The following is a 13,376-nucleotide window of genomic DNA, read 5'->3' on the forward strand; positions in this document are numbered from 1 at the left end:
CCTCACACAGTTTGCAACAAAAAGGTATCTATCCCCTTTGGCATATAAAAGTGTTCCTGGAAACCAAGAAATTCAAAATGGCCGCCATTCACCCAAGGGACAATAGTTTGTTTTTGTTGCGATTCGTGTGCGGTCGACGGGCTGATTCCACCATGAAGCAAAATGGAGCCTGAAACAGACCACCAGCAGTATATGTATTTATTATAGTTAATTCAACAGTTTGCGATTAAGTTCAGTTCAGTTTCTCAATACATGTATTGTTTGAACGACAAAGTATATTTAGCCATAAAGTTGCAGTCCAAAATCCAATCCTATTCATTTTACTGCACTATGTGAAAGTTGTCACATTCACATAATCACTTCATTCTGTGCACTTTATTTTAATTTAATTTTAACTTGCATTATTTTAACTTGAATTCTTGTAATTTATAGTTCTAATTGTAAATACTATGTAAATATTCATCATGCTCCTTTTTTATGTTTATCGTGACATTTTCAAATGTTAAACTTCATGCCAGGACACATTCCTTGTATGTATAATCATACTTGGCAATACATGGTTTTCTGATTCTGATATTAAATTTACACAAGACAAATAAAAGCAGCAAATCCTTACAATTGAGAAGCGGTAATTCAAAAATGTTTGGTATTTTTACTTGAAAATAAACTGTAAATCAATTACCAAAATAGTTGCCGGACTGATCACCCATGATCATACTGATCATCAATAAAAGAAGAATAACCCTCCATGCTCAAACATCTAAGGGGAGGAATGTTCATATTACCACTCCTTCAGACTTTCAAGAGCAAGCTGCATAAACTGATACTATCTGACTGCATGCACCTGCTGCCTCCATGCAATACTAAATAGTGTCCATACGATACAATATTATATACTCCTATGGTTATAGATTGATCGCACTGGGTCCCGTGGAAGGATCCTGACGCATAAACACACGTCATCCAGCTGTCAGCTTTAGACTGCTCTCTTCAATGGAGCTCCCGTGCTTTCGTCATCAACCGAGTACAACCGGCCATGCTACCTTTGTCCCGCCCATTTCCGTGTAACACCGGCGATATTTTCCTTTCGGTGAATCCCTGAAAGTCTATATGATAACGAAATTGCACAAACGCCAACACACCTCAAATGTCAACTGTCTGGTACGTTATTGTTGTCTAAAGTCCTGTATTAAAGCGTAAAGCGACGCGTTTGGTAGCCTGTCAATCAAAACCCTGTCATCAAGCTAGGTTGAGACCGCAGAGCTTTTCCACGTCAGTGTGTTTACCAAGACCAGATTGACAGCTGCAGGAAGGTGTTGAATTTATTCACTTATGGGGCATTTTATTGAATAGTAAATACATAAGTGGAGTTTGGAAATATTACATTATCACGCAGTGGAATGTCCGACATTTCTATTTGGTCCTGTTGTCGTAGTAAACTGAACTTTGGTCTTCTTCATTCACTGTTGGCCGGCTAGCCTGCTAGCTTGCCTGACTAGGCTAGCATTAGCTACAGCAGGACTCCGTCTTTGGAATAACAGCCAAGCACAGGTAATCCATGCATTTATGGAGAAGCAGAGATGCCGACTTGTTGATTTGACATCAGGCGTTTGCTTGTTTAAATTTAATAAATAAATGACTGTTGTTTGAGAGGGGCAAACATAGCAGACACCCATCCTTAGCCGGTTGACACGCTAGCCCAGCAGCTAGCTGTGCGCTTTCTGTGCACTTAAAACACGAATATATAATATAGTCGCAATGTGCTAACTCTTCAGTCCGCAGTATATATTATCTAGATAACGTAAGTAGCCATGTGTTTGTACCAGAGCGCTCAGCAGTCTCTATACCTCGCAGTGTGAAGGAGAGCTAACCTGTTAGCTTTGCCACTGATTTAGCGAGCTAACGCTAGTTAATCTAATCAGCTAGCTAGCTCACCTGAAAGCTAACTAGCTGAACCGTATCCCTCGCTCTTGTTGTCTGCGTGTATTGTGTTGCACTTGTGTGACACGTATTGAGAGTTTTTAACTACAACGAGGTTAGATTCACGTTGGAGAAGTCTGGCTCTCTGGCACCAGACTGTCTCTGTGACGTTATCTGTGGGAAGTTAAAGGCACTGTTGTCCCAACCAGCTGGTGACCAGCGGCCACGTCTAAGAGAAGGGAGGACGGCTTGAGATCACTCAGCAGCGTGCAGTCGTTCATGTGTCCATCACCAGCCTGGCCTCAGTGTACTTACAATGTGGAAAGATAACGTGACTATGCTGGAAAGCCACGAGCCTCTTAGCGTGCTAATGCAGTATATGCTAATGCAGTATATGCTTCTGATCTGTAATGGGAGACATGTCAACAGGTCACATTATTGTGTCGACAGTTTGAATGTGTTTATGGGAAAGCATTGTGAGGATGAGACGTACTGTTGTGTGTCTGTATATCAACACAATGGTCTCCCCATTCCAAAGGAACCCTGCAGAACCTGTTCATGTTCTCCTACTGCAGAGTGGCAGCACCCACTGACTGTATGCTTATACTAATCCAATTACAGACGTTGTTTTGTACAAAGAAACCTTTTTTTGTTACACTTTTAAAGCATATATTAGACGGATTTAACGTAAATTGTTGTGCAAAGCCATTCAGGTTAGTTTTCTAATGTTTTTCTGACTCACTAAGTCTACTGTGCTGCTGTATTATTTTGGAAAATACAATATCGGACCACATTCAAAATGGAAATGGTGGTTTGATAAACCTAATCCTGAGTGAAAACTCATATATATCTCTCACAGTCTTATCACCTGTAAGCTTATCACTATGTTTCAATGTCCAAACCGCTGTCCAGGTAGTATTTTGAATAGACTGCTTTCCATGAATTGAAAAGAGCATGGCCTCTGCCACCTCGTCTCTACATTCCTAAATCTTCCTGTAAAGTAAGATTATTATCCTGCATGGCTTTCATGACACAAGGAAAAAAGGTTAATCCAACCATTTTGACTTGTGCTGCTTGTCAAATATGAACAGCATACATTTTGATTTTGTTTGGTTATCCTTATTGGGTTTGCCATCGTCGAGGTGCTCATGGGAATGTGCCGTTTGGTTTTTAGTTTCTATTTCCATCTGAGGCCTTAGTTTGACTTGAGGCTTGGTGACTTCCTTTTCATATACTTATTGCAGATTTTCATAGAATATTGAATCTAATTGATTGCTTATCCATAGTTTAAAATGTATTCTTGTGTACGCACATGATTTGTTTTAGCCTAGACAAATAGGTTCGCCATGAGAAACAATACAGACAGTTTTATGTGATGACTCAGTGGTCTAAAGTACATTATTCATGGTCACCAGCCAGTGGCTCTTATCAATTGAGTACTTTCATATGAGCTAGTTCAGTACTCAATACGTTTCACATAGTGTGTGAGTGTGTGTGTGTTGGATAATTGATTCACGCACCGTCTTATGCAATATTTACATCATCTGCCTCATAGTAATGTTTGCTAGAATTTAGATTTCTGTGATGGATAATGCAAACTATGAATGAAATACATTTCTGGATTATAATCCAAGGCTAAATGATAAAAAATGAAGTTGCTATTGTTTTGACTGGTATAGCAATTGCGATCGGCTTTATGATATTTTTAGATCAATATTCTCATTGAAAAGCATTAAAATGTTACAGGTTGTGATTGTTTCACCTGTGACACATGTTTTCTAACGTTTAGATAAACTCATGTTCTTCCAGTCAAGTAGTTATGTCACAGTGACTTCCTCTAACCTCAAGCTCACGCCCGACATCTCTGGCATGTACATGCTTTCTGCTGTCTTTACAGATGAAATAGAGGGAATATACGTTGTGTAGGTTTCTGCCCGAACCAACCATCCCGTCCTCCGCTCTCTCTCCTCTTAGAAAAGCAGCATGGTGGACAAGAACATCTACATCGTCCAAGGGGAAATTGGCACCGTTGTCGGAGCTATCAAGAGAAACTCCAGATGGAACACACACACTCCACTGGTAAGTTAAACACAGCCGATGATGGGGAGGTCAAACTTAACTACAAATGTATTTAGTCACACATTTTTTATCAAAACTAACTTTATAACTCGGTTCATAATGACTCTGATGCTGTGATGGAAGTTATATGAGAATCACAGAGACGGCATCGACTTGAAGGTCACAATAAGCGCTGGATCATTCCTTATCTTTGTAGTTTACTTTATCATTCAACTACATATTTGAATCAGAGCTGGTGTAGAAAGCAATGACGACTTAAAGAATAGCTTTTTGCTGCTTTTATTATTGTATAAAATGTGTTGTTTTGCCTGCTCATTCGTCCAAATCAGAACACAGAAACGACTCATTAAAATGTTAATTTTCCTTTTGATCTTCACTCGTGCGTATCCGGGATGGATTGAAGTCCACCTGTTGCAAATTCATGAAGTTTGTTTAAGGGCTTTTCAAGTCTTGCAGCAGCTTCCTTTGAAGCCTCGTATGCAACCTGGACTCATGCTTTATACTGCTGATGACTCAGTATGGAGGACACTGACCTGCCTCAATTGTGCTATGCATTATACTAAAAGCAAAGACTTTCGGTGTGTGTAATATGTGCAGCTTATGAAACACAAGATGACTCACATTGAAAGACACAAAAGTCACAGAAAAATGAGATTTGAGAAGTAATTTATAAGAACATTTTAAATCTAGACTCAGGTTGGTGAGGGCAACATAGACAAGGAACTTAAGAGTGGCCCTAAGATTGAACTCTGGGGTACTCCGCATGTTATTGGGCTAAAGAGGAAACACTCACCAATCAAAACAAGATACTGAAAACGACTGCAAGGCTGGAGCAAGACTCCACAATCCACCGTGTCAAAAGCTGCATTATGTCTAGTAGAACGAGAGGAGAGCAATCTCCGGTGTCTGCATTCATTAAAAGATCATTTGTGACTCTGAGCGGTTCAGCTTCTGCGCTGTGATTTCTGCAAAAAAAAACTGGCTGAAAGTTCTCCAAAACACGCCTGTTTCCCAGGACTCCCAGAGGTTGTTATACAACATCTTTCCCAAGATGTTGGCATTGAGTGGAAGTTTGGAAACTGCTCAGTCGTAGTTGTGGATGGAAGGGTCAAAGGTCAGGTTAACGGCAGGAAGCTTCGCTGTATTGGTCAGACCACTTCCCCACCTTCTGTCAGCGTCGTCACGGTAAACATTTCGACTTTGCGCCTCTGTTTTCCTGTGAACCTGTCCTTCAGCTTCATGAGCGCCGCGTGGCTCAGGGTTGTAAAGCTCAGAGACGTAGTCCTGAAAGTTCGCAAGATGCTTCATTTGAACCTTTCAAGGTTAGGATCGGCAAATGCTTGAATTTATACCGCTTTCATGAGTCACCCTCTGTCACTTTACTGGAGTTCAAACACTCGAGAGGAACACTGGGCTTAATGATTTAAATAAAGCTTTTGTGTCACGTCTACACTTCTGTCCATACGCTCTCTCTCTCTCTCTGGGTGAGTATGCTGCGGTTAAACATCCGGTAAAAAAGCCTTTAAGCACACGTTGCATAACTATTTTATCTTCAATCAATATCTAAATCACACACACAGTGATCCGTAAGCAACTATACAAGAGGCTTTTTTACCTAATGTTCACACTTAGCCTACAGTGGCCATGATAGCAGTTACCTTAAGTCCTCTGCAGCCGACTGGATTCAGCGGGACACTTAAAAAACACAATCTAACAGATGTCAGTGTTTTATGCTGCGGTGGAGCCTGCATCTAAAGGAATGCAATAAGATAACAAACAGAAGAAAAACAAAGCAAATCATCTTTCCTACCACACACTCTGGCCTCCACGGTACGAAAGGGGCCAAAACACTGAAGTTTTACCACTAAGTTTATCATTTTATTCAATCAATTCATGTTTTTTAAAGTAATACCTGGCTTTAGGAGGGGCCTACTTCCTGCGTCTATGCAATATGCATCAATACGAATGCATGGGTTCAAAGTAATATCACCCCTCCCTCCATAGACCGAGCATCATACTGAACTTCTCTCACTGCCATCATGTTCTGATCGAGTTCTTCTCTCTTCCCAGGACGAAGAACAGGACCCATTACTCAACAGCTTCGGCCAACTCAAGGACATACTCAACCACATACAAGGTGCGTGGGGCTGAAGCAGGTCGGGCTCAGGGCGATGGGGTCCGTACCGGTTTGACTGACAGCTGTCACCAAATGAACCCAACAGGGCCGGTCGGTCCTGGACGGAGTGGGTCGGGATTGAAAGCAGAATGCAAGAATACACGACGCACTTTAAGATCTTACAGTTTTAATCAAAATGCCGGCTAGCCATAGCGTAACGACCATGCTTGCTAGCTAAACGAAGACAGCCGCTATCTTCAGTTTAATGCATTAATGATGCAATACTGTAACCAGCATGCTGTGCAGGGGAGCTTCCTCCACTGAAGGCCTGCAGGGAGGCTTCCCCTCCATGGCCGGAGGCTGAGCGTCGTAGAGAACGGGGTGTAATGCCCGTGTGTCCGTGCGGCGGTTTGGGGGTCTGACAGCACTGGGTTCCTCTGAGAGACCCAAGCTGTGCTCTTGAGTCCGGTCCTGCATGCGGTCATTGCCTTGCAATGAGAGTCCTGGCAGCTCCCACAGCGGCGCTCCAGCTTCCAGTTGTAGTAACGTCTGTGAGCAATGGGAAGGATGCAACACATGGAGCTGCACAGCCTGAGCCCCCCCTCCTCTTCCTCCCACACCTTCCTCCAGGGAATGCTGCTGCCGCTGTGAGATGGACAGGCGCTGCTGGCTGGGGAGGAATCCACCACACTGGTTAACCCTCCTCTTTGCCTTGTTTCTTCCCCTCGCAGCGCCCACGCTCCTCCGTTCCCTAAACCCCGTCCCACTGCAGTTACTGCATTCCACATTGGAAAAGTCAATTTGAATTTTCTATTTTTTTTTTTTGTTGGGACATTTGCATGAAGTAATGAATCCATGTCAAGGATGTTTTGAAAGCCTTGTTGCATCCTTAAGCCCAACCCCCTCCCCTTGTGAAACCTTACATCCATGCCCTGATGAAAGACAAAATGGAGATCAAGTAACCGCACTGGAGCTCAATTCTGCGCTCGACAGACTGATCAATTTGTTTTTGTTTCTGCAGCGGCATAACAACCTAATAGGAAACACGGCGATGTTGTCGGTAGATCTGGCGGGGCGGGCCGTGCTTCGCCGGCTCACAGCGGCCCAGCTGTCTGCTTAATGAAAGCCCGGTAATTCCATCCACTCTGCTGTGAACCTCCGCTGTCTCTAACAGCTAAAGCCCAGCAGCAGAAGAAACATGCCTTAGTCCCCGTAAGGTTTCTCAGCCCGGCTGCCTCTCTCGCCTCTCATTTTTCCCTTGCATCCGAACCCTCGGCTCTCCGTCTCTGCGCTGGCGGTCCCGTCCCGGCGTGACGGCGTGATTGACAGGACCATGTGCCGGCGAGCTTGGAGCGCGGTGCAGCTGGAAGTATATCATCTGCAATTTTAGTTGGGTAAATATAGCAGGGAGTCTTGTCAAGAAGAGAGATAAATTGTTCTGGGAAAGGAAGTCTTGTCTCTCTTTTTCTGGAAGCAGAAAAAAAAAAACCACTTCTTAAAAATGCGAGGTCCTCCAGCTCTGGACGGGGGGAACAATGAGGGCTCAGTGTCAGGAGCCGGGCCCATGTGTCGGGATGCCTCAGCTCCACCTCGGTCAGGCCGTCAGGGTCGTCAGTCCCAGGAAGCGGGGTGCCGGTTCCTCTTGATTTTTAAACGGGACGGTTTGGATGGAGCCTGATATGCGATGCCCCGTCCCTAACCTCATTAGACCCAGAGCATGCAGCGCTTTCCACAGCTTCACGGCCAGCATCTGTCTTTCAGGAGGCGCTGCACAACTAAATGTACTGAAGCCGTAAACCAAACTACGAGACGGCGACGAAACGCATCGATGCCGGTGGTGATGTTTACATTTCTCAGCTTTTCATGGTTGCTTACGGCTCAAAATGCCTTCTACTCTTTTAAATGTGTCCTAATCTTCAAGGCCAAGATGGAGTCCACCGCTTGGGACGAATCTACGTCATGAAACAAATCATTTTGAGGCCTTCTCTTACTCATTACAGCATCTGCTGAATCAGCATCTAATCCTCTGGTGTGTTTCCTCGCAGTGACCAGAGGCGCGTCGAGCAATCACGTCTTTTAATCGGACTCATGAAGTGGCTGGCTAGTTAGCTAGCTAGCTAACGTTAGCGTGCTAATTCGAGACAGAGGGCTAGCCAGTCGCTCCAGAGACGGAGCACTCGGGTTTGAGTCGCTGCGGCCATACGGCTGGCTAGTTATTATGGCTGGCTAGTTAGCTAGCCAACGTTAGCATGCTAATTCGAGACCGCGGGCTAACTGTTCGCCCGAGAGACGGAGCACTCGGGTTTGAGTCCCTGCAGCCATAAGGCTGGATAGTTATTATGACTGGCTCATTAGCTAACTAACGTTAGCGTGCTAACTCGCGACAGGCGGCTAGCCGGAGTTGCTGCAGCCTCCTTCTTCCTTTACTAACCATTACAAAGCTTAAGGACACATTTTACAGTACCCTGGAAAGCCCGCTGCATTCCTACGCTGTGACCAGAGCGTGTCGAGGACGCGTCACGTAGTTAGCGAGCTAATTTGAAACCGCGGGCTGGCCGGTCGCTCCAGAGACGGAGCGCTCGGGTTTGAGTTGCTGCTGTCATCCTTCTGTCCTTCTCCTTTTACTAACCATGTAATTTATTACACAGTTTAAGGACATTTGACAGTACAAAGTTTGAGGAACGAGGAAAAAGTCTTGGAACATGTTCACCACCACCCAGTCGAGCTACTAAACCCACAGAAGAATTACACAGCAGCTTGTTCCTGAAGTCCACACGCTGTGGCCACACAGTGTTCATATTAGTTTGATCATTGTTATGATTTTAATGGCAACGCATCAGATTTGTTTCTGCACAGCGTGACCTCTCACGAGCAACTAAAGGAAGGAGTGCAGGAACTCAGAAGCTATCACGGCTGTCGTCGTTGTAACGTCTGAAACGTGGAGCTGAGTCTTTGTCCCTCCCGTACAGGATCGCCTTCACACAGATAAATCTGTCTCGATCTCTCGTTGAATAATTCTGCGGCTTTATTTCACCGCTGGGCGACACGAGAGCGGCCTTTCAGCAGGACATACTTTGTATTTCCTCGCCTGCTCACCTATCTTTTCTTTCATCCCGGAGTCACTGAGCCTCGGCTTTTTTCTCTCTTCTTCTTCCAATCTTCAATTCTTTCCCTTCGACCCTCCTCTCCCATCAACCCCCTCTGCTGCGGCGAAGGTCAGATTTTTGACAAGTCTGCAGAAGAAACAGTCTGCTCCTAAATCCCTTCATTTTTATTCATACGAACACGGCTTCAGAGCCCCTTTGCAGCCCCCAGATACAAAGCCAGAGTGGCCCTTTTGACTGACAGCTTTCTCCTGCTCGTCCAAACACTAACGAAATTCACAAGCACACCTCTAATTGACTGGAATCACCAGCGCAGAGGTAGACATCAGAGGGAGGGGGGGGATTTGCAGAATGAACATTGTGGAGGATGATTTGATTACTCTCCAGCTGACCTTTACAATAATTATCCCGCTTTCCCCCCCCCCGAAAAAGGCAGAGGCACAGCTAATTTGCCGTGGAATAAAATACTAATATATGTTTTTAACCGCAGAGATTGAGGCCTCAGTCGTTGACTCAGCGGCGCCGGTGTTTACAACATGTCCGCTGTTTGTTTTCACACGGCCTAATCCGTCCGTTACTGACAAGCGCACTAATTCATCACATTTCAGCGTCGCGTCAGTCATCAGGAGGAAAACACACACGCATGCCAGTAGGACGCCGGTGTTGTGTCAAGGTCAAGCGAGTGTGTGTGAGTGTGTGCGGGGTCTCGGCCCCCAGCTGTGGGTCCGGCAGGCGCTGGCGGGCCTCCGGGGGTCCCGGCCCCAGCACTCGGGGTCTGCTTGTGGCCTTTTTTACCCCCCCCCCTCCTCTTCCTCTTCACTGCCACCTGATCCTCACACATATATCACTCCCCAATTGAAGCGGCAGGAGGCAGCTGGCGGATGCCAGAAGAAGTGGAGCCGTAATTCATGTCGCTCAGCCACTTATGCAAATATGTTTTCTCATGAAGGCATCCTGAGCGGAGGAGAATCCGCCTCGGGGGCGATTCCTCGCATGTCTGCTGCCGCCGCGTCCCGTCGCTCTGAGCGTGACATCACCGCCGGCACGCTCAGTCCTGCTGCCGGTTATTTTTATGAGCCGGTCAAGAGACAATAAACCGGGGGGGCGGAGTCGACTCTTACGTTAATGTATTGTCAGATTTACCTCGGCCGGCTTGGCCCAGCGAGTAGATGTATTAATGCTACCATATATTAATGCTACCATTTATTAATGCTATGATATTTAAGAACGCAGATTCAAGATGTTTTTACTGTCAGAAGCACAGATAACAGTTATTCTATACAATGAAAAGCTCATTTTGCTCCTCTTAACAGAGAACTACAATAAACTTCAGGTAAAAAATACAAAATAAGGCACAAAATATATACAGTATTGCACGAAAATATGATAATAGTATTGCTCATTGTATCTTTATACACGATGCATTGCTACAACGTCCAAATATGGTCTTAACATGAAGTCACAGCAGCCGTTTACAGTTTTGTGTGTGTGTGTTTTGAGGAAAATATGCAACTGATGATTATTGGCATTATTAATGAATCTGCTTGCTGTCTCATATTCATGCTGATGGCTATTTTTTTAGTCTAAAAGCCAAAGAGCTTCAGCGTATCAGAAGACAAAGAGGAGCATTCGTTCCTCACATCAAAGGACCTGAACGTTTAGTAGTTTTGCTTTAAATAATGACTTCACTGCTCTTCTGGTGACTCGTCTCCCAGAAGTCCTCCATGTTGTTGCTCTGCGTCCTCACAGAGGTACAGATGTTCTGCTGCATCTCGTCGTCCTCTCGTTGATCCGTTCATGCTGATGGTCGACCTCGTGCCAGGTCACTACGGTGTAATAACTCTGCTGCAGAAACCGCTTGGAGCGACGTCCAGGCTCACAGAGCAGTTTCACTTTCAGCTGCTTTTATGTTAATGTCGCTCTGGAGTTCACAAACGTGAAGTCACTGAGTCTTGAAACCGCCGAGCCGACACCAGAGCACCAGATAAGTTTGTTCTGCTGTTGCTCTGATTTATTTTACACACTTTTAAATTATACATTATATTCATCTTAGACTTTATGACCTTTCCAGCGTTATGAAAATGTAACTTTAAAGTACTTTTATACACATTTTTATTCCATTTGTATATTTAATATTCTTCTCACTGTTAAATTTTGAGTTTAGTTTTATTACTGTTCTGTTTATTTATATTATTTAATTTTTTATCTATCCTGTGGGGACTATTAAAGAATGATCTTGTCTTAAATAACCCTAAGCTAATAATTCATTCGTCTATCAATTTTTTAAATTTTTCTTCATTGTTTTGTCGATAAAATGTCAGAAAGTTGTACATATCTTACTTTCTCAGAGCTCAAGGAGACAAAACGGTCTCACATTGGAGAGGGAACTGTTGATTATTGAGATAATTCATCATTACTGGGGATTATTTTCTGTTGTCTGACGAACTAATTTGACTAAAAGCGTTGAAGCAAACCTTGTGAGTCCCCTCGTGTCCTCACTGCGGTGGCATTACTGGAGACCGAGACCTGTTTCTAACCCACGGACCGTTCCAGAGCCACCTGATGACGAGAGCAGGACTCGGGCCACCGGTCGCTCTCGTGTGAATCAAAGCGAACGCCGTGGCGTCACACAGAATATAAATACTCGCCGCATCGCTGTGCCGTGGTGATTGATGGTGGATGGGAGGCGCCGTGGATTATACAGGTGTTATCCAGTGGCAGGGCTTCTGCACAAGCTTCCACCTAAAGCAGCTTTTGATTAATAGGAGTTGCCCTCCCCCCCATCCCTCCTGCCCCCCCACCCCCCACCTCCTCCAGACAGACTGCCACCTAGTACTGGTTAGTAGCTGTAAATCTGGCCAGTTAACGGCGCCCTAACCGGGGACTGACAGGCAGGGCTTAGGCCCGGTGTGAAGAGGGGATGCAACTGTTGTGCTGTTTCAGAGGCTCTCAACAATGTGCTGAGTGGATGGAGCGTCCCAGCAGAGGGCTATTAATCATGCCGGCCGGGCCGGGGTGGGGTGTCTGTTTGGTGGGAGGGGAGGAGGGTGAAGGGGGGTCGGGCTCATACAGAGCCGAGGGTTAGATGCAAGAGAGGGTTTCCAGGGTGCCGTGGAGGATACGGATGTGCTGACAGGAACAGTGGGCAAGATGTGAGCAAAACAAACTAGCCCCCATGAGCACTGAGAGGAGGAGGAGGGCAGGCTGGGCCACGGCTTCCACAAAACAAATGTGCTTTACTTTCACACTGAAGCCAGCAGCACGCAAAAGCACTTTGTGTTTGTAAGTAGTGACAGCACAGAAGTCCTTCAGAGGCTTCGGCGCCCTGCAGGAGTCACGGGTCGGTGGGAGCTTTGAGACAGTAACAAAAAACAACCCGAAGGCACAAGGATCTGCTCCTCTTCATCAGTCCCTTTGAGCACACCCACAACGTTCACATCTCTAATACTACGACAAGTGAAAATACAAAATACAGTTAGCGTTTTCCACGTCTACATGCGGCTGATTGGATCAGGTGGGTCTTCCAGCAATGTCGTTTCCAGACCTTTTCCCTGTTTGAGTCATCGTAGGAACCCCACATTAATTCCAATACTTGTGTTTATTGTATGTATTTGTTCAGCAAAGTCTTAGGAAAAAATGTATATCTGCAAAAAAATCACTTTTAAGAGATATTTTGATGGTAACTATGAACATCCAGCATGATATGAGCCAGATTCCCCAAAAAAGCCTCCTGGAGCGTCAATAAGACACCTTTTTGTAAAGATTAGGACCTAAAGAATCATAATCTGCAACAACAATCACAATAAAACAAAGCGTCAGCATGTTAGGAAGGAGTTTCAGTCCAAAAACTGTGTCGTTCGGTTTAAAAATATTTTTTTTACGTATTTTATGCCAAAAGATTGTCTGAATGGGGCATGCTGGGACTTAAAATGAGCGTGGGACAATTTTTGCACGGTTTCCGAAAGGTCAATTTGAGCTTTCCTTTAGTGTACTGACTCTCATGCCAATCAACCTGTTGCGCTATCCAGCTAATGCTAATGCCTTCCAGCTAAACGTTTGAACTCTGGCCTGCTGGATTTGGCTCGTAGTTATAACTTGAACCAAAGCGGTCGGTCCACATTCAGACCCCCCTCCGGACTTCTTTTTGCAGGCCTGAC

At 45.0% G+C, this 13,376-nt stretch overlaps 1 protein-coding gene across 9 annotated transcripts in view; it reads left to right on the plus strand.

Moving 5' to 3' along the window:
* The first annotated feature begins 1,286 nt into the window (after positions 1-1,286).
* Positions 1,287-13,376, plus strand: part of gbf1 (golgi brefeldin A resistant guanine nucleotide exchange factor 1) — a 69,322-nt gene continuing 57,232 nt past the window's right edge. For 8 of the 9 annotated variants that reach the window (XM_068567504.1, XM_068567503.1, XM_068567505.1 and 5 more), the window contains exons 1-3: positions 1,287-1,551; positions 3,895-3,999; positions 6,070-6,136. In XM_068567504.1, coding sequence (XP_068423605.1) covers positions 3,904-3,999; positions 6,070-6,136 — 163 coding nt within the window. In that variant the 5' untranslated portion in view covers positions 1,287-1,551; positions 3,895-3,903. The remainder of the gene's footprint in view (positions 1,552-3,894; positions 4,000-6,069; positions 6,137-13,376) is intronic. The other variant, XM_068567502.1, reaches the window with a different exon arrangement.

Source organism: Clinocottus analis, unplaced genomic scaffold (genome assembly GCF_023055335.1).
Source record: "Clinocottus analis isolate CAN_PGR_092001 unplaced genomic scaffold, fCliAna1.0.p SCAF_8, whole genome shotgun sequence".
Lineage (NCBI taxonomy): Eukaryota > Metazoa > Chordata > Actinopteri > Perciformes > Cottidae > Clinocottus > Clinocottus analis.